At 42.9% G+C, this 26991-nt stretch overlaps 1 protein-coding gene across 1 annotated transcript in view; it reads right to left on the bottom strand.

The window, feature by feature from the left end:
• The window catches only part of LOC137522290 (uncharacterized), a gene marked incomplete at its 3' end in the record, with an annotated part of 138123 nt that overhangs the window by 33084 nt on the left and 78048 nt on the right, over positions 1-26991 (bottom strand). The window contains exons 37-40 of the mRNA XM_068242320.1: positions 18999-19280; positions 16899-17024; positions 14821-14980; positions 13964-14020 (exon numbers count right to left, since the gene is read on the bottom strand). Coding sequence (XP_068098421.1) covers positions 13964-14020; positions 14821-14980; positions 16899-17024; positions 18999-19280 — 625 coding nt within the window. The remainder of the gene's footprint in view (positions 1-13963; positions 14021-14820; positions 14981-16898; positions 17025-18998; positions 19281-26991) is intronic.

The raw sequence follows: 26991 nt of genomic DNA, 5'->3' as shown, positions 1-26991 counted from the left end.
TCACATTGTCACAGGCTGAGGGCTGGAGATGCTATCAGCTTGCCTGTGTGTAAATTCAGTCCCCTCTCCTCCTCCCTCCTCCCCTCTGCCTCTGAAATCAATGGCTAGTAACCTACTCCTCCTCCTGCCCAGACTGAGCTCCCATAAGCCCTTGCTACAATGCCAAGGTACAAAAGGAGCTGTGGGCGTGGCTTGCTTCGTTTAAAGGGAATTAGAGTATTAAAACAAAACAAAAAAAAGTATTTGGCTTGAGGAATGCCTTATAAACTATATGAAAGGAACACAATTATGCAATGAGTAAAAGTTTATCTCGGATCCACTTTAAGATTGGCTTATCGACATTCAAATCCTTGCACAATCTGGGTCCTGGATACCTGAAGGACTTATTGCAACTGCATCACCCCCCCCCCCCCACACAATTTTACATCAAAAGGATCTAATAACTTCGTCACCCCCAGAGTCCACCTCAAAACCTTTGGAGCTCCCTGCCACACACAATCAGGACATCTCCATCCCTAAAAGGCATTCAATCCCAAACTGAAAAGCCACCTGTCTGGCATTTATCAACACCTATTTCCTCTGTAACACAGTCCAGCCTGCAACCCTGTATTGATCTGAGACATATCTATGCGCTTTGAGTCCTATGGGAGAAACGCAATTTACAAATGTAATTGTATTGTATATTATTATAATACTGTTACATAGTGCTAACAGCTTGCACAGTGCTTTACAGAGAGCATAACCATGTTGCTAACTTGACCTCAGAAGAGCTTTTTATGTAAATCTGAAACAAAAATAAACTTTTGAGATAATAAATTGTATGTGTAGCATTGGAAAATAAATAGAACATTAGTTGCAAAGAAAAGAGTCTGATCGTGCTTTTAAAAAAACTTGAGTTGTTATCTATGCAAAAGAGCTTCTATGAACTATTCAACCAACTTGGTCAAACTCAGTCCTGTTTTCTGAAGAGCTTAAAGGGGAACTATAGCGAAAAATTTAAAAATTTAAAAAATGTGCAAGCAGACAAATAAGAAGTACATTTTTTCCAGAGTAAAATGAGCCATAGATGACTTTTCTCCTATGTTGCTGTCACTTACAGTAGGTAGTAGAAATCTGACAGAAGCGACAGGTTTTGGACTAGTCCATCTCTTTTTAGGGGATTCTCAGCAAGGCTTTTATTCTTTATAAAGATATTCCCTAAAAAGGATTTAAACATTGATGCTGGCCAGCCTCCCTGCTCACTACACAGTTTTTCTGCAGTTTGACAGAGCAACTGCCATTTACTAAGTGCTTTTGAAAATAATCCCTGAGAACCCCCCATGAAGAGACGGACTAGGCCAAAACTTATTGCTTCTGTCAGATTTCTACTGCCTACTGTAAGTGACAGCAACATAGGAGAAAAGTAATTTATGGCCCATTTTACTCTGGGAAAACATACTTCTTATTTGTTTATATTTGCACATATTTTAAATGTTACAATGTTTCGCCATAGTGCCCCTTTAAACAGCCAAGGAACTGTGAGAGACAGCTTGAGATTAGGTTTTATACTGCAGGAAAGTTCAAAGGGCCATTAGCTATGATTTGTTTTACAGCTTAAAATACAGAGTGTGGTTTCTAAACTGCAAATAGGACAGCATGATGCAATATTACAAATAAAGCTATATAACGGAAAATAAAAACATGAGACTTTCCTTTGCTACTAATGTTCTTTTAACTTTCCTGGCGGTAAGCCCGAGCTGTGCTCGGGCTATGCCGCGCAGGAAGATATCTCAGCCCCTGGTGGGGCGATTTGCTCCATTTAAAATGCTGTATGCGCAGCTAGCACTTTGGTAACCGCGCGTACAGCTTGATCGCCGCCACTCTGCGGCTATCGCCCACACGTAGCGGCCCAAGAGGGCCCCCGCCAGAGCCCTGCGCTGCCCGGACCAATGAGTTCCGGGCAGCGCTATGGGCTGGATCGGAGGCGTCTGATGTCAGGACGTCGGCTGATGTCCATGACGTCATTCCGATCGTCGCCATGGCAACAGGAGAAGCCAAACAGGGGATCGCGTTATATACGCGTTCCCCTGTTTGCTATTGATGCCGGCGACGATCGCACTAGAGGGACACATGCACCCTCTAGTGGTGTTTCATGTAGCTACCACTCTGGTAGCTTTACATGAAACAAAAAAAAAAAAAAAAAAAAGGATTTTTGCCTATATGGCAAAAAAAATTAACCGCCAGGAGGGTTAATTCTCCACATTGCATTTATTACCTCTATTAGTTTACATCTAATCCCAACTAGTTTAATGTCCCTGTGATCATCTACAACCATCTTTCTGTGGACAACTAGTGAAAGTATTGGTACGCGGAATAATCACAATGTGTCATTTATCATTAATTATAACTAAACAACTGATGAAAGTAATAATAATAACACTATCAGATTTTATAAGAAATCTCCTCGGAGGTGAATTTATATATCCAGCTCTAGAAAGAGACCTTACATTAGAAACAAAATGAAATAGCTGTTCTCTCAGTGCCTGGACAAAACTTGTGCATTTTAGCCTAATGATTATGGTCAATGGCAGTCCTTTTTTACTGGCACCTACACATGTTCAACAGCATCCAGGCTGGGATTTACATCACAGGAGCCTATAGGCACAGATGTCCTGGGTCTTTAGACTTCACCATCCATAAACCTACACCACCCAACTCCACTGCAAGAGTGCTGGCTGTCCCAGATGTTACTTCTCCCATACTTTCCTTGTCTGTTATAGTTACAGGTGTTCCTTAGCATTAGGTAGCCAGAAGTACCCTCAGTATTAAGTAGCTAGAAGTGCCCCCATGTATTAGGTAGCTAGATTTGCCGCCAACTGAAGGGAGATCTGGTTAGTGAAATGGCGAGAGCTGGGTGAACAACCTCGAGGTGGACAGTGATAAGCAAAAAAATGTCGCTATTCTTTTTGCATTAATGTTCATGAAAATAATGTTAAATTCATGAATAATTTGTGGATTTTTGCTCTTAAAGGATTTTCGCGCTTTTCAACATATTGCGAAAATACCATGTATTTTCATGAATATTCATGAATATTTTTTCGACATTAAAAACAGCATTGTGAAAATGACTTTGGGGAAATTTCACAAGCAACACCGGAGATGGCACATTGATGAGACATATTTTGCAGTTCTGTACATTAAATTAGCAGAGATTGTTGTCTACAAATATGAGCTAAATCACAAACACACAACATAGAATAACATATCTCGGCCTTACTAGGCTAAGGGGATGGTGTGCATAAGATACAGTAGGTTGAAGAGATACCAGAATCAGGGTTGATTGAAGTTAGCTGTTTGTTAATGGTTAATGTAGAAAATTGGTTAGATAGTTTTGAACAGGAAAGTTTGAGGGCATATTGTTAGGTGAGGTGAAGTCATTTAATGGTGATGTAGTAGATAGACCACTTGCCTTGCAGCGCTAGGTCTCCAGCTAGGGCACTAACTGCACAGAGTGTGTATGTTTTCCCAATGTGTGCATGGGATTCCTCGGGCAATCTGGGTTCCTTCCACATCACAAAAACATACAGATAAATTGGCTTTCCCCTAAACTGGCCCTAGGTTATGGGGACATATGACTATGGTAGAAATTAGATTGTTAGTTCCTCAGAGGGACAGTTAGTGACAAGACTATGTACTCTGTAAACATTAGGAGATTGCCGGCTGGAGATTAGAGAGGCTGCCTTCTCCTATGGAGGCCTTCACCTCAGTCACACACCCAGACCAGACAACAGGACCAGGGGAGTGGTGGGTCTGCTCCTCTCCTCATCCTGCACCTTCTGTGTCCTCATCCCACCTCCTTCCCTACATCAGCACTGCATAATATGTTGGCACTTTATAAATACAATAAATAAATTAACAAATGAGACACAAATCAGGAGTTGATGGGTAGACTAAAGTGCCATTAACGTATAACAAGTGGTTATGAACGTCAAATCAGGAGTTTCATTGAACAAGGTAAAGAGAGAATAGAAGATGACCAAGGACAAAGCCTAGGGAACTCTGCAGAAAGAGGGTAAGACAGAATTGAACAACACTGAACAGAAGGACTGTTCTGATATGTATCTGAAGATGTAACTACAAAAGTTGTTTAGATTATAACTCAAATGACAAACTGTACAAGATTTCTTTGTAAGCTTGCAGATAATTCTCGTACAGTTAGCCATTAAAGGTATCACTTAAACAACTTTTGTTGTTATGTCTTTGGATTCTCTCCATGACTTATACCGGACCACACACTATATATATATATATATCAATGAGAGGGAAATGTCTTAAAGTCAATGTAAAGGCTTCCCATCCTATCTTAATAGAAGGGCAGACTGTATGAACTTTGTGTCCACACTGTACAGGCAGCAGGGAGTGGATAATGTGCAGCTTGAAGACTGGATCTAGTGCCTACCTCCTGGCGTGACAGTAGGAATATTTGAAGATGATGCAGTTTAATGGTAAACTACAAATCCCTTCATGTTTATCTGGGTGGACATTTTGAAGAAATCTACTCACATAAAGAGAGGAGTAGTTTCTGCCGAAGAGGTGTAGTGATGTCAAAAGAGGGATTAACGGTGTTCCGCCATCATCTGACGTCGGGCTGACGGCATCAATGAGAGGTCCATAAGGATAGAGAAGATCTGAAAAATAGATATATAATTACTGTCACTTTGTTTCAAAATAATTAATTATCACAAATAATATTCAGGGTTGGTAACTAAGAAGGACCATTCGTAAAAAGATGAAAGTCATCCTTAAATTATACGATAAGACTTATGCATAAAGTACTAAACTACTTAGAGCTTGGCGGGTATACCTTTTCCAAAATTGAAGTTATAATGGTTAATATTATTATTAGAATTATTTAGTATGTACATAGTGCCGACACATTCCGCTGCACTGTACAGAGTATTACCCTTTACAGTCCCTCAGAGGGGCTCACAATCTAATATCGTGTAGTGCATGTACCATAGTCTAGAGCCAGTTGTAGTGGGGAGCCAATAAACTTATCAGTATGTTTTTTGGAATGTGGGAAGAAACCAGAGTGCCGGTGGAAACCCACGTAGACACAGGGAGAACATATGACCTCCATGAAGATATTGCAAGGCAAGGGAGCTATCCACTATGCCAATATCCCAGTGCTATAGCACCCAACTTCTCTGACTGCAGCTATGTATGGCTTATTGTCTCTGTGATACCTGATAAGAAGTTACATGTCAGTGTGACTGTGAGAAGCACATCTGGTAGTCGTGAAGGGGCAAGAGCCCATTTGCAATTAACTTTTTCTTCTGAGTTTTCTTCTAGAAGATACTTATTTAACTTCTTTTTATAATTGTGGCATAAAAGGGCATTTTATTGACAAGGTGTGAAAACATCACCTGGGTTCTAGAAGAAAACTGTGGATCAAGTAGTGAGGAGAATGTTTGGTGGGTCATCACTCAGCTCATGTCAGGGATGTCACAAAATGTTAATTAAAACCCTTGTTTGCCAAGTTCACATACATTATTTGGTCACGCCCATAAACTGCCCTTGCCTGTTGCAGAGGTGTTCTAATGGCAATGTTATACTGAATGTGTTTTTTTTTTAACAAAAAAAAGTGGACAGTACCTGTCCTTGATTGTGCTAATGCAAAATTGGCTTGATTGAATATTTATATTTCTTGGCCAAAAGCAGAAATAAAAAATATGTTTGAAATTTCCATATTTGGATATTGTCCATGCGATCGCATTTATGTAGGAAAGACATATAGGGCTCTAAATGTCCGTATAAGAGAACATGTGGCAAATATAAGAAACCCAAATGTGGATAGGAAAAACTTCAATCCCATGGTTATGCATTTCCAAACAGAACATGATTCAAATCCAAGGGGCTTGCAAGTTATGGGCATATATAAACTAAACATTAGCCCCAGGCGTGGCAATTTTGATCGTGAAGTTAGAAAAAAGGAATCGGAATTGATCTATAAATGTGGGAGTTTAATGTCGTTTGGACTAAACAAGGATTTGAATATGAAGGCGTTTCTGTAACATGGAACCCACTGCTAATCAAAGTGCTTAAAGTGGACCCAAATTAAAAATACAAGATTTCAGAAATAAAATCTATTTTCTAAATTATGATAATAAATAGCAGCCTTTTCTTCAGCTGCATGATGACAAATATAAAATATTTTACATTTTTTTGAGTAACCCCTCCCATCCTTTCAAATTGCCGGGAAAAAATCCGTCAAACTGTTGTCCGGCAATGGAGGAATTGCTAATGGCTGCCCCCAGTATAACCCTAGTTATGAAAAGAGAAGGGTGAAAAGCATGCACTGAAATGCTCATAGGTTTGAAGGAGTGTTTATTTATCTTTGTATGTGTCAGAGTGGTGCAACTAAATATTTTGAAATAAAAAAAATGTTTGGTTTGGGTCCACTTTAAAGTGACCCTTAAGACCAAAAAAAATGAGTTTTACTCACCTGGGGCTTCCAATAGCCCCCTGCAGCTGTCCGGTGCCCTCGCCGTGTCCCTCCGATCCTCCTGTTCCCGCCGCTGGCCACTTCCGGTTTCGCCGTCAGCCGCCGATAGGCTGGGGACGCGAGTTATTCCTCTCATTCCCAGCCACAATAGCTCCCTCTATGCTGCTATAGCAGCATAGAGGAATGCTATAGCAGCATAAAGGGCACTATTGTGGCTGGGAACGTGAAGAATCACTCGCATTCCCAGCCTGTCGGCAGCTGACGGCGAAACCGGAAGTGCCCGCCGGCGGTAACAAGAAGATCTGAGGGACACGGTGATGGCACTGGACAGCTGCAGGGGGCTATTGGAAGCCTCAGGTGAGTAAAACTCATTTTTGGGGGGGCTTAAGAGTCACTTTAATGGTTAACTGACTGCTCTTCATAGAGTGAACATGGCAACTGTGTTTTTTAAATTTTCCGCTATATGTAAATGCCTTATTGGGTATAAAAGTATGTGCCCTTTAACCTGACGCTGCACGTCTGAAGAAATCCTAAGTGGATGAAACGCGTCATGTGTTCCGTGATGTCCTCTGTTCAGTAGGCGTGGTGTATGTCCCCCGTACCTCCGCAACCTTCCTCCTAGCGGCGGCTGCACGGAGTTCCATAGTATGATAACGGGGCAGTCCGCATCCTACCGTGAAGGGATTACCAAGTCATTGCACCACATCAGCTTTAGCTGAGACGTGAGAAATCTCACAGAAGTACACATTTCTACCAGTGGTACACGTGAGCGGGCTAGCCAACAGCCAAACAAACTTTCTAAGCTCGCAGCATAGCTGGATGAGGTTTGACATTAGATGCATATGTCAGTAATGGTTGCGTATATAGTCAATATAGAGGCGTGCATGTCATTGCACAGGGGCGATGCCGAAGACTTGCACGCTGTAATCTGGTTTTGGATGTCTCTTTATTGCAGATCAAATCTGGGCCAGAAGAAAGTATATACACATGCATATTTGGATCCCGGTATCATAGGAAGTGCACTCCTATATTTGGACACGTGTATTTAGTCCGGATGTTTCTGCTTGGTTTGGGGGAAGGGGGGGGTTTATTGTGAGTCAGTTTGTCTATATTGCTATTTTTTCAATAAATTGTATTCAATGTTAGCTCTGAGCTCCCTTGCTTGCTGTATATGATTTATCTACCTTTAAGGAGAGATGAGCACTATATATAAATAAAGTTTATAGGCCGTGTGTTCATATTGTTTCATGTTGGAAATTTAACCACTTTACCCCCAGCGGTGCGGATTTCTCCGTCCCTTTTTCCACCCAGTTAACACCAAGGGACGGAGAAATCCGCACCTGCGCCGCTCCTGCCGCTGTCCGCGCTCCCACTTTCACGTCTGCGTGTCCCCGCGTTCGTGCATGCCGCCGCCCACTTGCCCGGAGAGCAATTAACGGGAAAAACCTTTCCCGTTCGTTGATCTAAGCTCCCCGCAATGATCAGCTGCTTCTACGAGAAGCAGCGCGATCATTGTGAAAAAATATCCTCCCAGCATCCCTGAACTTCCTGCAAGCGTACTTCCTGTACGCTTGTAGGTCGCATAAACAAAAACTTACTGTGGCCATCTTGTGGCCAAATAGTAAAACTACACCCTAAAGCATTTTTCATATACAAATATATTAGTTATACACTAAAAATTAACTCATTACCTCCCACACTCCCCAAACTTTTTTTTTTGTAATTGAAAAAAAAAAATATTACAATTAAAAAAAAAACATAAATAGTTACCTTAGGGACTGAACTTTTTAAATATTTATGTCAAGAGGGTATAACACTGTTTCTTTATAAACTATGGGCTTGTAATTAGGGATGGACGCAAAACTGAAAAAAATGCACCTTTATTTCCAAATAAAATATTGGCGCCAAACATTGTGATAGGGACATAATTTAAACTGTTTTATAACCGGGACAAAAGGGCAAATAAATTTCATGGGTTTTAATTACAGTAGCATGCATTATTTAAAAACTATAAAGGCCGCAAACTGAAAAATAATAAACTTTTTCCCACATTTTTTCCTATTCTCCCATTAAAACACATTTAGAATAAAATAATTCTTGGCATAATGTCCCACCTAAAGAAAGCCTAATTGGTGGCGAAAAGAACAAGATATAGTTCATTTCATTGTGATAAGTAATTATAAAGTGATAGACGAATGAATGGAAGGAGCGCTGAAAGGTGAAAATTGCTCTGGTGCTCAAGGGTTAAAACCCCTCAGTTGTGAAGTGGTTAATACGAAATAAATACTTATACAACACTCATCCAAACAGTTATTTGGCAGAAAAGAAAAAAGAACAACTCAGTGAATGTACCTGAAGAGTATAATACAGGAGCTGGAGTAGATGTTCTGTAGATTGGGGCAATCGTAGTTTCCAAAAGAACATCTGTAGAATTATCTAAAATGAAAAACAAAACAGTGTTAGTAGAATTTCCTTTATTGGCCATCAATATATTTCCGGTAATAAACAAGCAACAAACACATTTGCAAATCACATGCTCTTTACTAAGGAGTGGGAAAACAGTGCACACTTACCGATATTTCCAGCGATATCTTCTGGATGTAACTGGTCCATTTTGAATGCCCAACGCCCAGGTACATTGACATTACTTGTAGATGATATATTCCTTATAGATGGAGTCATAGAACCTGGGATTGTGTAGTATCCTGAGTTGAATCCACTATTAAGCCCAGCCTGTAGAATACAGGAAATAATGGAAAAATACTTTTACATCTACTGTAAACACTTGAGTATAAGCCACGTTTTTGGGGCCATACAATTATCCCAAAAGTGGGGGTCTTGACGGCTTATACTCGAGTCATAAGTCAGCAGTAAACACCCCCACCCCCCAATGCCCCCTTCGTTACATGTGGGCAGAAGTGGTGAGAAATGTGCTGACATGTGTCCCCCGAGTGCCACATTTTGGATATGTATTTAATCAAATGTTGAGGGTTTAATGAAATAAACTTGTAGGTGTAACTCATCAGCAAGTGTTTTTTGAAGGCAAACTGCATATAGTTCATCAGCTATCAAAAGCTACCGATGAACTAAATAACTTCTGTTCAATGAGTCATGTGGGTTCACCCACCAAGGCCACATTTTTTGCTAATTGTGAAATGGTTTATCTGCTGTCAAAAGGCACCTATACATGCTATGACTTTAACTCAGCCGGTAATGGGTATACTCACCAGGGCAGTACGTCCTTCCTGGATGGAACCATTTGCCACACTTGGCCACTGAATATCAGCATAATTGTAGAGGAGGAATGTCTGATTGCTGTCGGTGCTCAGCACAGCCTGAAACGTGTTCACCTGTAAGCAGAGAGGAGGAGCATTTAGGACGGACAACTTAACTGTGCACTGAAGTTGGACAGACTTAAGCGTTGACAAAAAGTCATATTCAATCCTAATTTAAAGCCATGTTCAACAATTTTGGTTTTTCCTGCACTTTCATCTCCCTACCAGGAGGATAAACTTTAAACTGCAATCCACTGTCCCATCCTTACCTACGGAGATTTTTAATTCAGAGGGTCACATAAATCCACCACTGGGCAGTTCTGTGCTGTTCCTACCTACACTATAAATTTTTCACCCCATTCTACAACCCTTAGATTCATCTGCAGGCTAACATTGGAAGGAGGTTGAGTGACAGGTCATCACGGCCCATCCCAAAACCCCAAAAGCTCCACTTCCTCCAGTCCCTTGAGCTTCATCCTGCATTGCTCCTTCCCGGGCCCAGCAAAGTTGTCATCTAGCTGTGTCTTCTCTAAGCCATGGTAGTGTATGTCCAGTAACTGGCTGATGTAGAGACGTCACCTTTATAAATCAAACTAAAAGGGTGGGCTATATGGAGCATAAAAGAGGAACCCTGACACAAAAGAGAGAGATAAAAAGAGATATATGGTTTAAAGGGTCACTTAAGCCAAATAAAAAAATAATTTTACTCACCTGGGGCTTCTACCAGCTCCCTGAAGCTGTCCGGTGCCCACGTAGACTCGCTCCGATGCTCCTGGCCCTGCCGACAGCCACTTCTGGTTTCGGCAACAGGAGCCGACAGGCCAGGAACGAGAGTGATTCTTTGCGTTCCTGGCCGTAATAGCACCCTCCATGCTGCCTGTCATATGATATATGCTATATGCTATAACAGCATAGAGGGTGCTATTACGGCCAGGAACGTGAAGAATCACTCGCATTCCTGGCCTGTCTGCTCCTGTCGCCGAAACCGGAAGTGGCTGCCGGCGGGGCCAGGAGCATCGGAGCTAGTCTAGATGGGCACTGGACAGCTTCAGGGGGCTGGTAGAAGCCCCAGGTGAGTAAAACTCATTTTTTTATTTTGGCTTAAGTGCCCCTTTAATGACCATTCATTAGTTTTCTTACCTTGTTGGTGTTTGACCCATAATATGCAACTCTGTGCCAGGTGGCTACAAACGCCCAATGAGCTGTGAAAGTCACATTGTGAAAGTAGGCATGGATATCAGAGGTGGCCCGAGACAGCAGATCAGGATCGGTGCTCTGGCGATAAAATATATCACCGGCTACTTGGTTATTTATGTCTGACCAAAACAGAGCCAAGAAGGGGTTTCCAAAAGCCTGTGGGAGGGCTTGCGGTACGTATTGTGAGATGGCTGAACGGAAGGACAGCAAACCATTATTATCCACCTGCGAAAAAGAAAAAGGAAATGGTTATATTTTGCCAAATGCAGAAATGACCTATTCATACTGTGATATCTAATTATCTCTTTTAGGGACAAAGGTGAGGTGTAATGTTCATGGAAAGGACTCTAGACTCTCAAACATTGTCAAGACCAGTGACCAATATTACAATCAATCTGTAGCCTTTTTGTTTTGGTGTGGACACTAGGGATGGTCAGAAAAGCCGATTTCCGATTCCGATGGAATTTCTGCTTTCCGATAAGTGTCTTTCCGATTCTTCAGAATTCCCCAGAAATCTGAACTTCTGATTTCTGCAAAATTATTATTGTTTTCAATAAAGTTAATTGTAAAAATAAAATAAAATGCAGAATCAGCAATTTTTTTGGGCATGAACGCTATTATGCGAGATGAACCACATTTCCGATTAGCAACCACGGTAAATTTCTGCATTCTCTGATTTACCTAATACTTTCGAAGTCTTCTGATTGTCCTAAAATTACAGCATTAATCCAATTTCCACTAAAAAGCTTTCGAGTTATGTGATTAGGCTAAAATTTTCGAGTTGCGGTAATGCAGCGTTTCCGCAGAATTCGGAATGAATGGATGTCAGAGTTTTGTCCCACTTTAAGAGAACTTCTCTAGAGTTACAGAAAGCAGACCAAAAAATTGTAGTGAAGTTTTAGTTGGAGTCTGGTTTTGATATGCTTGAAGACTAGGACAACTGAAGCATGAGAGATAAGGAGGCTGCCATATTTATTTCCTTTTAAGCAATACCTGTTGCCTGGCTGTCCTGCCGATCCTTTACCTATAATACTTTTAGCCATATACCCTCAACAAGCATGCAGCAGATCAGGTGTTGATCATTGACATTATCATACCTCCCAAATTTTTGAGATGAGAAAGAGGGACACTTAAGCCATGCCCCTGCCAAACCCCTTATCCCGCCCCGACACACCCATAGTCATGAATACCATAAAGATTTCATGAGGAAAATTGATTGTTTTATAACTTAAAAGACACTGGTCCTTTCTATCTTGGTTCATTTTCCTCCATATTAACATTGGACAATTAGAAATATCAATTTAAAGGATGGGAATAAAGTTTAGAGTCAAACACATTTTTCAGTAGAGAAATACAAATATTTACATAGAAAGAGGGACAAAGTCCTGAAAGAGGGACAAATGAGGAGGAAAGAGGGACAGGGCTCCCAAAGAGGGACTGTCCCTCCAAAAGAGGGACAGTTGGGAGTTATGGACATTATTGTCAGATCGGACAAGATTAGCTGAATGCTTGTTTCAGGTGCGATTCAAACACTACTGCAGCCAAATAGACCAGCAGGACTGCCAGAGAACTGGTATTGTTTAAACAGAAACTAATATGGTAGCCTCCATATTCTTCTCGCTTCAGTTGTCCTTTAAACATTTTTTGTTAAGTGTCTAATCCAAGAACTGCTAAATTTGAGAATATTAAGCATTCCAGAACCATGCTTACATAGAGGGAAGTGCGATTTCTCCCAAAAAGTGGAACATCTGTGGAAAGACCTACTAATGGTGAACTTCCATCATCTGATTTTGGACTCATGGTGTCAACTGAGGTTCCATATGGGTAGAGCAGATCTGAGGCAAAGGAAGAATCATTTATCATTCAAATTCCTACATTCAAATCCCTATCCAAGTAGTCAATTTAGGGACATCCCCGTGTAAACATCACAGGTAAATACAATTGTAGGTGGGTATAAGAGACACCCAAAGGGCTATAAAATAATTACAGTGTAAGAAATAAGAGACTGCTTACCAAGAGATAAATGTCTAAGCTTGTATGCTGAAAAAATATGTTATTGCTCATAAAACAACATTTCAGCATACAGCTAAGATATTCATCTCTAGGTATGCAGTCCAAATTCAAATAAGCTTTATTGGCAGGACAAAATGAATTTAGCATTGCCAAAGCAAAAGTTCTTTTACCTTACCTTTTATATTGGTTTTAATTATTTTAAAACCCTTTGGGCACCTCTTACCCCCCCCCCCTCCTCCCCCCACCTACAAGTGTAGGAGGAGGACAGAGACAGTAGTCTGACCTTTTCGAGAGAGTGACCTTCCTCGTCGAGAGACCTGTAACCCAAATAAGGGACAGGCGTTCCCCACACGGGTTGAAGGAGGTTGCTATCTAGCAACCTGGGTTTGTGAGTACTTGATTTTTCTTACATCATAATGGGCTCCTGACTTTCTTTTGTGTGTATCTTTTTACCAAGGTCACTGGATCCACCTCCTATTGAAGGTCACAATTGAACCTCCTATTGAAGGTCACAGTTGAAAAAGACCAGTTCTAACATTAATCAGATGTATACGTAAACATAAAAATTGTATGAAGTCAGATTGCTGGACAAAATATTTGCTTTCAGTCTCCATATTCCCCTCACTTTATGTTTCCTTTAAGTTTTATGTTTGGGAGGGTTTTGATAATTGGTGGATCAGCTGATAATTGTTGTGTGCCTTGATCAGATTTTTCATCATGTAATAATACCTGATGATCTTAAGACTGGAGATGGGGCTACAGTTGTCCTGGATTGGATGTAGATTGGATTAGTAGAAATTTCTGCAAAATTAATTTGGAAAAAAATAGTTTTATTAATGCAATATTTTTCTAGGCTGCAAAATGCATTCTAATTTTGTAAAAAATATAAAAAATAAAATAAAAAACACAAAGTTTTATAGAGTTTGCTAGTACAGCTATTAAAATATTTGTTTTTGTAAGGCGTTTTTCTTCATAAAAAAACATTGTTCTTTACCTGGATGAGTTGTGGTGCTTAGTGGCGTTTCTGTGGTGAGAACTTCAGCATCATTACCTGAAAAAGAAATCATGTTTGCTTTCACTGGGATTATCTGCAGGACATTTTACTAGTGATGAGATAATGAATCATTTGGACAGTACTTTTTCACCTGCTCTTTGGTACTTTTACTTTAAGAAGCTCGATTCAATTTACTTTTTCTCCTAAGTGACATTTTATCAATAAAATGTAATTTAAGCCAGCAGCAAGCAAGTAAACCCTCTGAATATTTTGGACAGTACTTTCTCACCAGCTCTTTTGGTAATTTGTTAATTGTAGAATGCTGAAAAGTTATTTAAAGCAGAAGATGAAAAAATATCTCCGAGGAGAAAACTTATAACAAAAAGTGAACTGGATCAGACCCATGACTGCTTGTGTTCCTGATTTGTGGGATTCCGTGTTAGTCATACTGATCAGTATGCAAATATCAAAGTGGGCCGGAACTCAGAGCTTCCTCTCAACTGCAGAGTGTCTACTTCCTGCTTTCATTGAAGCAGGCGTATTGTTAACATCCTGGCTTTACAAATTATGGCGGAGGAGATTCCTGAGCTGACTCGGCTGAGAGATCAAAATCTAAATACACACAGGGTGTATTTCTCTATGTTTTCCTTCAGTCCTGTGCAAGAGTTCAGGTCCACTTTAATGCCAGTTACAATAAAGAGTAGACATGAACTAATTTTCGGATTTCGCATCAACGATTTTAACAACTCTTCAATAATTTTTGTATGTTAATGAGTGATTTGGAGAGTCCTCATCATTAAGTTAATGTGAAGTAAATTACAGCACATATAGCATCATTTTCTCATTTTTCTTCTTACCTAAAGCCCCGTTGATGTCCTCTGGATGTAGGTTGCCCACTTTGAAGACCCAGCGTCCGGTGACATTGACGTTACTGGTGGACGATACATTCCTGATGTCATGTGACAGGGATCCTGGGAGTGTGTAGTATCCAGTGTTGTAGCCACTGTTTATTCCAGCCTATTTTTAGGAGCAAGAATAGTAGATTTATAGATGTTTTAGAATAGTAATCATAACAGTACAAGTTAAGGCTCATTCTAAATACGGATCAATCTGACGTGGAAGAGTAGTAATAAGCAGATTTGTTCTCTAGCACTAGTATATTGTCAGCTAAATTGCTGGTCTAATGGACAAATACCTTTGTTCTGCCTCAGCCGAAGCTCATTATTGCATTGCTATTCTGACTGCTGTTATATCTCTCTACAACATGTATATTTTTCAGTTAGTATGCAGCACAGCCACCCTGTGGCCTTTTTCTGTAACGCCCCTTTTCCGGTATGTACATTTTCCCTCCTACTTTCTGCTTCCAGTTGCTCAAGCAGAGCACTCTGGGAAAGATATCTGAGGTAACTGTATTGCAGAGGTCTTTTTTTGGGAGCTGGGAAATATGGGCGCATGAGGCAAGTGGACAAAAACGGCGCCGCCATTGACTGCCATATTAAATATCGTTTAACGGGCGCCAAACAGGAAAAAAGGGCGCCGGAGATTATTAACATTTTGCAAAGGGCGCTGGAGATTATTAACGTTTTACAAACAACACCCGCAGATTTTTGATGTTTTATCACTGCACTTGTGATGATTTATTGTATTTAATTAAAACATTATTTAAAATGTTATCCTTTACTGTATGAAAAACATTATTATTCACAAAATAAAGCGATCAGTACGTAACGTAAATTGCAATACATTTTTTACAGTCACTACTTGTAAAACATTATTATCCATACAATTAAGCGATCAGAAAGGGGGGTTTTAGGGTTAGGAACCACTAAGGGGGTGGTTAGGGTTAGGCACCACCAGGGGGGTGGTTAGGTTTAGGCACCACCAGGGGGGTGGTTAGGGTTAGCCACCACCAGGGGGGTGGTTAGGTTTAGGCACCACCAGGGCGGTGGTTAGGGTTAGGCACCACCAGGGCGGTGGTTAGGGTTAGGCACCACCAGGGCGGTGGTTAGGGTTAAGCACCACCAGGGGATTGGTTAGGGTTAGGCACCACCAGGGCGGTGGTTAGGGTTAGGCACCACCAGGGGGGTGGTTAGGGTTAGTCACCACCAGGGGGGGTCTAAGGGATAGGTGTAGGGAGGGTTCTGTGTGAGAGTAGGATTAGGTTTATTTTTAGTAAAATTTTAGTAATACTTACTAATGTTTTACAACAATTTATTACGAATGTAGTTACATTTATATCATCGTTATAAACAATATTTTCACATTTTATTATCAGAAGAAACAATAAATTAAGGTTATTCACAATAATATACAATTATAACCATATAACATATATTATCGTTTTTTAACAAACTTAATTATAAGTTTCACTTTTGAAACAGGGAAGATTAAAGATTTCACAATTGGCAATTTGAACACATTATTTAATGATTTCTAAATTTGTAAAACATTATTTGTAAACGAAATACAACACCATATTTTTATAAACGGTATTAACGCTTATCGTTTACACCCCGCGCCATTTTTTCCTGACACCCGTTTTGTACGTACGCCTTTTTTTACTTTCCCCAGTGTATGTATCTCCCAGCATCACATCTGTATTGTTGCCCTAATAAAAGAAGATGTGATTATCAAGATACAGACCTCTGGAATGGTTCTGCTATCTGCCTGAAGTGATCATATCGGTGAATCTCCGCTGTCCATGAGGTGTCATAATGAACCCCGGTTAGGAGGTTACCAAATTGAGAACTGAAGTCAGAATACATTTGTCATGAGACATACAAGTGAGAAGATGTTTTCATTTAAACCTCAATTTCAAATTCACTTGAGAAGACCAAGATGATGCAACATGTCAGCTCCCTCAAACCGCTTGAGAAACAAAAGAGCTGGTTTGAATCTATTGCTGACTCATATGTGTCAATAACAATTCCCTCACCAGTGTTAGAGGTCCATCATATCTTGAACCATCTTCTCGCATGCTTGGCCACTGAAGATCTGCATAGTTGTAGAAGAGGAAGGTCTGGTTGCCATCAGTAGTGACGACAGCTTGAAATGTGTCCACCTGTGAAAACATGATCATTTATAAGTGAAAGAAGAATGAAGTAAATGGTCTTGAATGTACATGGTTACTTTATGTAACCATACTATGAATCTAGGAATACATCACCCAATTCTTTTATAATAATATATACTTTTTCCCCATAACAAATCCACGAACGTGTAAATCCACTGACCTAGAGAGGAATAGAATTTTAGCCTATAAGCTACATACACACTAAGGATTACTGCCACCTGGCAGAGATTGGGACTGGATCCCTCAGGTGACAGTTTAGGGCTCGATGCTGTACAGACTGCAGGCGTGTCTATTGCTATAAAGGGGGATGGAGGGACAATGAGCGGCATACCATGGGCTGGACTTGTTTGGAGTGAGGAGAACAATGCCTGTGTCATTCAGGCATCTGGGATCTTTAAAAATTAAAGGTAGCCATAGATCTGTCAACTTGTTGGCGGTCAACCATCTGATTTAATGAAAATAGGTGCCACAATATGTTATGATATTGCGATGATCAACAAATGAGACAGAACCCTCAGCTGCTGCCCCCGCCCAAAAGGTGCAAGAGTTTTTGAAGTCCTGTTTTAACGCACTTTAAAGCCACCAGAGTGCAAAAAAATACTCAAAATATGTTTGATGTTACTTACACGTGAATCTCGAAAACATTTGAGTATCGTGCAACAGTCGTTTCTTTTAGTAATCCAACTTAAAGGTTAAACTAATACATGAAATAGGGCCCCTTTGCAGGTGTTTTGGGCAAATTAACTGATTAGAGTCTGACACTTTGAGCTGAGAATACTGAACATTTTCACAATATTCTAACAGGCTGAGATTTTGATTTTGGGCTTCTCATAAGCTGTGAGCCATAATTATCAACATTATAACAAATTAAGGCCTGAAAAATCTCGCTGTGCAGGTAATGAGTCTGTTTCATAGAATAGTTTCACCTTTTAAGGTAAATTATTGTAATACATAGACTTTTGCATGACATTCTAATTTTTTTGCGTTTCCCCTGTACTGTTTCATCGAAAAAAAATATCTTTTCTAATAGTTAAGGTGAAAAATAACATGTTTTGTAAATTACCTTTATCGGTAGCATGATTCAATAGAAGTATCAAAAACACAAAGGAGCGTCCAGCAGTCTAACTGCATATTATTTGCTTACAATCAGACAGAAATTCTTCGGGATAGATAGAAGGTTGGAATCTGTACTCTGTGTCTCATTACAGAAAGCCCAGGTATCTCCTCTACTGCATGAGTAATTTGTTGTACAAATCATGAGAGATAGTTTCCACACTTGTTTAAATAGAGTGATTGGCAGCAGCAAGGACACCCCCAACCTGACAGGTTATGCTACAAGCATAATGGAGAGGTTCAATTGTCCTCAGAATTAAGATACACAATTTGAAATAACATGTGGCATTAGCCCTAGGGCCTTTGTAGAGCTCAGCTGATGGGTTTGCTCATTTTTTAACCAGGCCCGGTTTTACCTCACAGGAGCCTATAGGCACAGATGTCCTGGCTCCCTATACTTCACCCTCCAAGGGCCAACAAACCACCACCAAATCAAACCACTATTGTGCTGGCTAGTGCCATTTAGTATTAGGTAGCCAGAGGTACCCTCAGTATTAGGAAGCTAGAGGTACCCTCAGTATTAGGAAGCTAGAGGTGCCCCCAGTTGAAGGTAGATCTCATCAGTGGAATGCTGAGAGTCAGGTGAGTGGCCTCTCATTTCCACTCCGTTCAGGACTCTGCATAGGTAAGGCAGGAGGGCAGGCACTTGGGGTGGGGAGGGAGGCACCTTTACATCATCAGGTGCCTGTAGGCACATGCCTACATTGCCTTATGGTAAATCTGGCCCTGGGTTCAACACATGTGACATTTATAAAGTATAATAGTATAACATTAAATAATAATTCCATCAAAGATTTAGTGATACTATCACTATTCAATGCAATGTTTGCAGAAAACGTGAAATTTTACCTTATTAGTATTAGATCCAAAATACGCCACTCTGTGCCACGTGGCCACAAACACCCACTGAGCTGTGAAATCCTCATCGTGGAAGTAAGTTCTGATATCGGAAGAGACTTGGTGCAGAAGATCTGGATCGGTGCTCTGACGATAATATATGTCTCCTGCTACCTGATTGTTTATATCTGCCCAGAACACGGCCAAAAATGGGTTTCCCAAAGCGACAGGAAGTTGTTGTGGTGTAAATTGTGAAACGGAAGATCGGAAGGACAATAAGCCATTATTATTCACCTGTTCAAGAGAAAAGGATATGAGCATGTTATTATTATTGTTTGTTGTACAGAATACCGCTGCAAGTCTGTTAACTAGCCAACCCTGCCATTGCCACATAACACCAACCGTTCACTCACTCCACTGGCTACTAATAACATTGAGAATTGTGCTTAAAGCGGATCTGAAATGAAAAACTAACTATAGCAAGTAACTTGTCTATATATTTTATCTAAAGTTTAGATAGTTTACACAGCGTATCTAGCTGCAAACAGCTACAAAAGTTTATGATTATTTATTCCTGTGATACAATGAGGGCAGCCATGTTCTGTTTGTCACATTGTCACAGGCTGAGGGCTGGAGATGCTATCAGCTTGCCTGTGTGTAAATTCAGTCCCCTCTCCTCCTCCCTCCTCCCCTCTGCCTCTGAAATCAATGGCTAGTAACCTACTCCTCCTCCTGCCCAGACTGAGCTCCCATAAGCCCTTGCTACAATGCCAAGGTACAAAAGGAGCTGTGGGCGTGGCTTGCTTCGTTTAAAGGGAATTAGAGTATTAAAACAAAACAAAAAAAAGTATTTGGCTTGAGGAATGCCTTATAAACTATATGAAAGGAACACAATTATGCAATGAGTAAAAGTTTATCTCGGATCCACTTTAAGATTGGCTTATCGACATTCAACTCCTTGCACGATCTGGGTCCTGGATGCCTGAAGGACTTATTGCAACTGCATCACACCCCCCCCCCCACACACACAATCTTAGATCAAAAGGATCTAATAACTTCGTCACCCCCAGAGTCCACCTCAAAACCTTTGGAGCTCCCTGCCACACACAATCAGGACATCTCCATCCCTAAAAGGCATTCAATTCCTAACTGAAAAGCCACCTGTCTGGCATTTATTACCACCTATTTCCTCTGTAACACAGTCCAGCCTGCAACCCTGTATTGATCTGAGTGATATCTATGCGCTTTGAGTCCTATGGGAGAAACGCAATTTACAAATGTAATTGTATTGTATATTATTATAATACTGTTACATAGTGCTAACAGCTTGCACAGTGCTTCACAGAGAGCATAACCATGTTGCTAACTTGACCTCAGAGGAGCTTTTTATGTAAATCTGAAACAAAAATAAAATTTTGAGATAATAAATTGTATGTGTAGCATTGGAAAATAAATAGAACATTAGTTGCAAAGAAAAGAGTCTGATCGTGTTTTAAAAAGCTTGAGTTGTTATCTATGCAAAAGAGCTTCTCTGAACTATTCAACCAACTTGGTCAAACTCAGTCCTGTTTTCTAAAGAGCTTAAAGAGGAACTATAGCAAAAAATTGAAAAATTTAAAATATGTGCAAACAGACAAATAAGAAGTACATTTTTTCCAGAGTAAAATGAGCCATAAATTACTTTTCTCTGATGTTGCTGTCACTTACAGTAGGTAGTAGAAATCTGTCAGAAGTGGCAGGTTTTGGACTAGTCCATCTCTTCCTAGAGGATTCTTAGCAAAGCTTTTATTCTTTATAAAGATATTCCCTAAAAAGGATTTAAATAGTGTTGGGCGAACAGTGTTCGCCACTGTTCGGGTTCTGCAGAACATCACCCTGTTCGGGTGATGTTCGAGTTCGGCCGAACACCTGACGGTGCTCGGCCAAACCGTTCGGCCATATGGCCGAACTAAGAGCGCATGGCCGAACGTTCCCCGAACGTTCGGCTAGCGCTGTGATTGGCCGAACGGGTCACGTGGTTCGGACCCGAACGCGCTCTGATTGGCCGAACTGTCACGTGGTTCGGGTAAATAAATACCCGAACCACGTCATATCTCCGCCATTTGTCTGTGGGTTTAGCTTTGGGTAGGCAGGCAGGGTAGTTCGCGCTCCAGCCACGCTAGCCAGGGTCCCCCCCAGTCATTGTGTGTCACTGCTGGGAACAGTAGTACACCGCTCGTTCAGCCACACTATATAGCATTCTGTGTACTGTTCTGTGTCTGCTGGGAACAGTGGTACACCGCTCGTTCAGCCACACTATATAGCATTCTGTGTACTGTTCTGTGTCTGCTGGGAACAGTAGTACACCGCTCGTTCAGCCACACTATAAAGCATTCTGTGTACTGTTCTGTGTCTGCTGGGAATAGTGGTACACCGCTCGTTCAGCCACACTATATAGCATTCTGTGTACTGTTCTGTGTCTGCTGGGAACAGTGGTACACCGCTCGTTCAGCCACACTATATAGCATTCTGTGTACTGTTCTGTGTCTGCTGGGAACAGTAGTACACCGCTCGTTCAGCCACACTATATAGCATTCTGTGTACTGTTCTGTGTCTGCTGGGAACAGTAGTACACCGCTCGTTCAGCCACACTATAAAGCATTCTGTGTACTGTTCTGTGTCTGCTGGGAACAGTAGTACACCGCTCGTTCAGCCACACTATATAGCATTCTGTGTACTGTTCTGTGTCTGCTGGGAATAGTGGTACACCGCTCGTTCAGCCACACTATATAGCATTCTGTGTACTGTTCTGTGTCTGCTGGGAATAGTGGTACACCGCTCGTTCGCCACTGTATAGCATTGTGCTCTGTGTCGCTTCTGGGAATAGTGGTACACCGCTCACCCGTCACTGTATAGCATTGTGCTCTGTGTCACTGCTGGGAATAGTGGTACACCGCTCACCCGTCACTGTATAGCATTGTGCTCTGTGTCGCTGCTGGGAATAGTGGTACACCGCTCACCCGTCACTGTATAGCATTGTGCTCTGTGTCGCTGCTGGGAATAGTGGTACTGTATAGCATTTCTGTACTGCCACTGTACTGCTGCCAGTCAGCGTGTACTGTAAGGATAAGTGAAATGAGGAAGAAATCCGGTGAAAGAGGGAGGGGCAAGGGAAGAGGTGTTTCCCCTGACGGTTCACGTACAGGCCACAGGGGAGCACCCAAGAAAACCCACTCAATACCGCCCATGTTGTCCAGGACAACAACCCTCACAAATCCAAAAGAACAGGACCAGATAATTACTTGGATGACCTCTCAAGCGTCCAGCAGTGGGTTAAGCAGCACCAGCACATCACGCACGAGGTCCGAGTCCTCAGCCAGTTACAAGGAGCCAGTGGGCACAAAGCTGACACAACCGGCAGCGACACCACGCACACAACTGCCAGATAACCAGTCCGATGAATTACCTCAGGACACAATGGGGTATTCGCAGGAGCTATTCCCAGCCCAACAAACTTCCACCTTTCAAAGGTCAATGGAGGAACAGCCAGAAATGTTGTGCCTGGATTCACAACCGTTAACTGTGGGAAATGCACCGCGCACTGAAATACAAGGCGAGTCCGAAGAGGACTCGGAAACCCAAATCCCAGAGCAATTTGGGCAGGAGGGGTTGCAATTGCAGGAGGTCGGCCGACAAGATCTGGAAGACGACGTTGGAGTGTGCTGCGCAGAGGTTGTTGTGGGGAGCTCTACTCCACGGCGGTGGCCCACAATGACATATGACGAGTTTGAGGAGATGGAAGAGGAGGGTATGGACAATGTGGACAGAGACCCAGATTTTGTTTGTGAACGAGAACATCGCCGTCGTAGCAGCAGCACAGATGAGTCTGTTGAAGAACCCACTGCTGCACGAGTTCGCCTTGTGCCACAAGGTAGGCGGCGCGCAATTTCAGGCACCACAAGCGTGGAAGTTCAAGTGAGAGGCAAAAGAGGAGCAAACAGAAATCGCCAGCAAGGAGGCAGGTGCTCCAAAGTCTGGGCTTTCTTTGAAGACTGCACTGAGGATGTTACCATGGCGATTTGCAAGGTGTGCAAGACCCGCCTGAGCAGGGGGAAAAATATTAACAACCTCTCCACCACCAGCATGAGCCGTCACATGCTATCCAAACATCCCACTCTTTGGGCAAACGCGTCAGGACAGGGTACCAGAAACAACACTGCCTCCCTTGGGTTCACCAGACCCGCCTCAGCAGCAGCAGTAGCCCAGCCATTGCGTGGTTCACAACATTCACAAACATCAGACGACGCTGACACTGTCACTTTCCGGAGTAGTGCTCTTGAGGTCTCCCAGTGTTCATCAAACACAACAACCAACAGCCCTTCCGTGTGCAGCGCTACGGTTCAGTTGTCTGTGTCGGAGATGTTTGAGCGCAAGAGGAAATTGCCAGCAAATGACCCCCGGGCCGTGGCAGTAACAGCCAGCATAGCCAAGCTTCTGGCCTGCGAAATGCTGCCATATCGATTGGTGGAGACAAACAGCTTCAAGGGCATGATGTCAGTGGCCATCCCACGTTACGTGGTTCCCAGCCGCTACCACTTTGCACGCTCTGCAGTGCCTGAGTTGCATGAGCACGTGGTCAGCAAAATAACCCGAAGCTTGAAGAATGCCGTTGCCTGCAAGGTTCACCTCACCACTGACACCTGGACGAGTGCGTTCGGCCAGGGTCGATACATCTCCCTTACCGCGCACTGGGTGAACCTTGTGGAGCCTGGCAGCGATTCCTCACCTGCTACGGCACGGGTGTTGCCCACGCCACAAACAGCTGCACCGCCGTCCCTCCCACTGGATAACAGCAGCACCTACCTCTCTGACTCCTTCTCCTCCAACGCATCTCAAAGCTGTACCTCATCCGGAAACGCTAACCCAGCAGCAGTAGGATCGTGGAAGCAGTGCAGCACAGCTGTTGGCATGCGTCAGCAAGCGTTGCTGAAGCTCATCTGCCTTGGGGATAAGCAGCACACAGGGGAGGAAATTTGGAGGGGAATAAAGGAACAGACGGATTTGTGGCTGGCACCGCTGGACCTGAAACCGAGCATGGTTGTGTGTGATAATGGGAGTAATCTCATTCGCGCTTTAAGGTTGGCTAAGCTGACACACATCCCTTGCCTGGCGCACGTGATGAACCTAGTAGTTCAGCGGTTCCTGAGGACATACCCAGGCGTGCCCGATCTGCTGTTGAAGGTGCGTCGAGTGTCCAAACATTGTAGAAATTCCAGTACTGCTTCGGGGGCACTCGCCAAGATGCAGGAGCGCTTCAATCTCCCCCACCATCGCTTGCTGTGTGATGTCCCTACGCGCTGGAATTCTACGCTGCACATGCTAGCCCGCTTTTGCGAGCAGAAGAGTGCAGTGGTCCAGTACATGACGGCGCAGTACCGAGGCGCATCCGGCCAGCTGCCAAGCTTCTGTGGATCCGATTGGGCCAACATGTTGGACCTCTGCCAAGTCCTCCAAAATTTTGAGCAATCCACGTTGCTTGTGAGCAGTGACAACTCTTCAGTCAGCATTACCATACCACTGCTGTGTTTACTGAAGAGGTCGATGTTAAAAATCAAGGAAACAGCTGTCATGATGCAACTGGGGGAATCTGAAGGAGAAAACGATCAGCGTGATGGTACCAACATCAGGCCATCCGCCTCAGGGAACGCTGGCCCCAGCAGCTATGACGAAGAAGAGGAGGAGGAACAGCTGGAGTTGGAGCAGGAATTTCATGCCACCACTGACGAGGGCCAGAGCGGTGCACGTTGGACTTCCACAATTCAACGCGAATGGTCAGCAGAAGCAGACCAGGAGGAAGGTGACGACTATGATGCATCACAACAACTATCACAACGCTCACAAGAGGATGATGAGGATTCTGGTAGGACTCTGGCACACATGGCTCAATTCATGCTAGACTGCATTGAACGTGACCCACGCATTGTGCGCATTCTGGACAACACCAATTACTGGGTTTATACCCTTCTGGATCCACGGTACAAACACAATGTTCCAAAACTGCTTGAAGAAAGAGTCAGACAGGTCAAAATGGAAGAATACCAGCAGGCCCTTGTGGAGACTTTAGAGAGGAGATTGACATCCTCCCCCTCCTCTAGCCAGTTGTACACAGACAGACTGACTTCCGCAAACCCAGGACGACCAGGAGGGCAGCAAACAACGCAAGCCGCAGCTAGTACCCAAAAGGGAATGGTATCGGCAGTGTCCTTGGAGTGGGAAAATTTTCTGACACCCATGCAGCCGCAGCCCACTGAACAGCAAGCGTGCAGATCCACCTCCAACACCGATCGCCTGGAGAAGATGGTCAAGGACTACATGTCAGATGGCGTAGCTGTGTCGAACCATCCATCTGCACCCTTCAACTATTGGGTATCGAAGCTAGACACCTGGCACGAACTGGCAATGTACGCAATAGAGGTGCTGGCTTGCCCGGCAGCCAGCGTTATGTCGGAACGCTGTTTCAGTGCTGCCGGAGGCATCGTCACAGATCGGCGTATCCGCCTCTCTACAGAAAATGCAGACCGTCTGACTCAAATTAAAATGAATCAATCCTGGATTGGAAATGACTACGCAACACTCCAGGACCCCAACCAAGTAACATGACCAATGAACATCTGGGATGGTGTTGCGTTTCCGGGCCCTGTTTATTGAACCTCTCATCTGTATTACATTTATGACTGCATGGCGGCAAAAAGCATTGCTGCTATATCCGCACGCTTTTTGTCCACATGCAAGGCCTGGGTTGTTGTGTCTCACAAAGCGTGGCCTTCTCCTCCTGCGCCTGCTCCTGTTCCATCACGTCTGCTGCTGCTGGGTTAGCGTTGCCGCGTGGTCCCTGTTTATTGAACCACTTATCTTTATTACATTTATGACTGCATGGCGGTACAAAGCATGCTATCCGCACGCTTCTTGCCCTCATGCAAGGCCTGGGTTGTTGTGTCTCACAAAGCGTGGCCTTCTCCTCCTGCGCCTGCTCCTGTTCCATCACGTCTGCTGCTGCTGGGTTAGCGTTGCCGCGTGGTCCCTGTTTATTGAACCACTTATCTTTATTACATTTATGACTGCATGGCGGTACAAAGCATGCTATCCGCACGCTTCTTGCCCTCATGCAAGGCCGGGGTTGTTGTGTCTCACAAAGCGTGGCCTTCTTCTCCTCCTGCGCCACCCTCCTCCTGTTCCATCACGTGTGCTGCTGCTGGGTTAGCGTTACCGGTCCCTTTTCCTGGAACCTCTTATATGTATTACATTTATGACTGCATGCCGACAAAAAACATGTTACCTGTGCAAAGAAAACAGACATTTCCCGCATTTAAAAGACAGTTTTCCCTTTGAAACTTTAAAATCGATTTTCTCAAAAACTATAAGCTCTTTTTGCTAAAAAATTTTTTCCTCTTGTACCCACTCCCAAGGTGCACATACCCTGTAAATTTGGGGTATGTAGCATGTAAGGAGGCTTTACAAACCACAAAAGTTCGGGTCCCCATTGACTTCCATTATGTTCGGAGTTCGGGTCGAACACCCGAACATCGCGGCCATGTTCGGCCTGTTCGGCCCGAACCCGAACATCTAGATGTTCGCCCAACACTAGATTTAAACATTGATGCTGGCCAGCCTCCCTGCTCGCTACACAGTTTTTCTGCAGTTTGACAGAGCAACTGCCATTCACTAAGTGCTTTTGAAAATAAATAAATACTGGAGAATCCCCCACGAAGAAATGGACTTGGCCAAAACCTGTCGCTTCTGTCAGATTTCTACTGCCTACTGTAAGTGACAGCAACATAGGAGAAAAGTAATTTATGGCTCATTTTACTCTGGAAAAAAACGTATTTCTTATTTGTTTATGTTTGCACATATTTTGAATTGTACAATGTTTCGCCGTAGTGCCCCTTTAAACAGCCAAGAAACTGTGAGAGACAGCTTGAGATAAGGTTTTACTGCAGGAAAGTTCAAAGGGCCATTAGCTATGATT

Source organism: Hyperolius riggenbachi, chromosome 6, assembly GCF_040937935.1.
Source record: "Hyperolius riggenbachi isolate aHypRig1 chromosome 6, aHypRig1.pri, whole genome shotgun sequence".
Taxonomy (NCBI): Eukaryota; Metazoa; Chordata; class Amphibia; order Anura; family Hyperoliidae; genus Hyperolius; species Hyperolius riggenbachi.
Note: the sequence above shows the minus strand (reverse complement) of the source record. Positions and strands in the feature narration are given on the sequence as shown.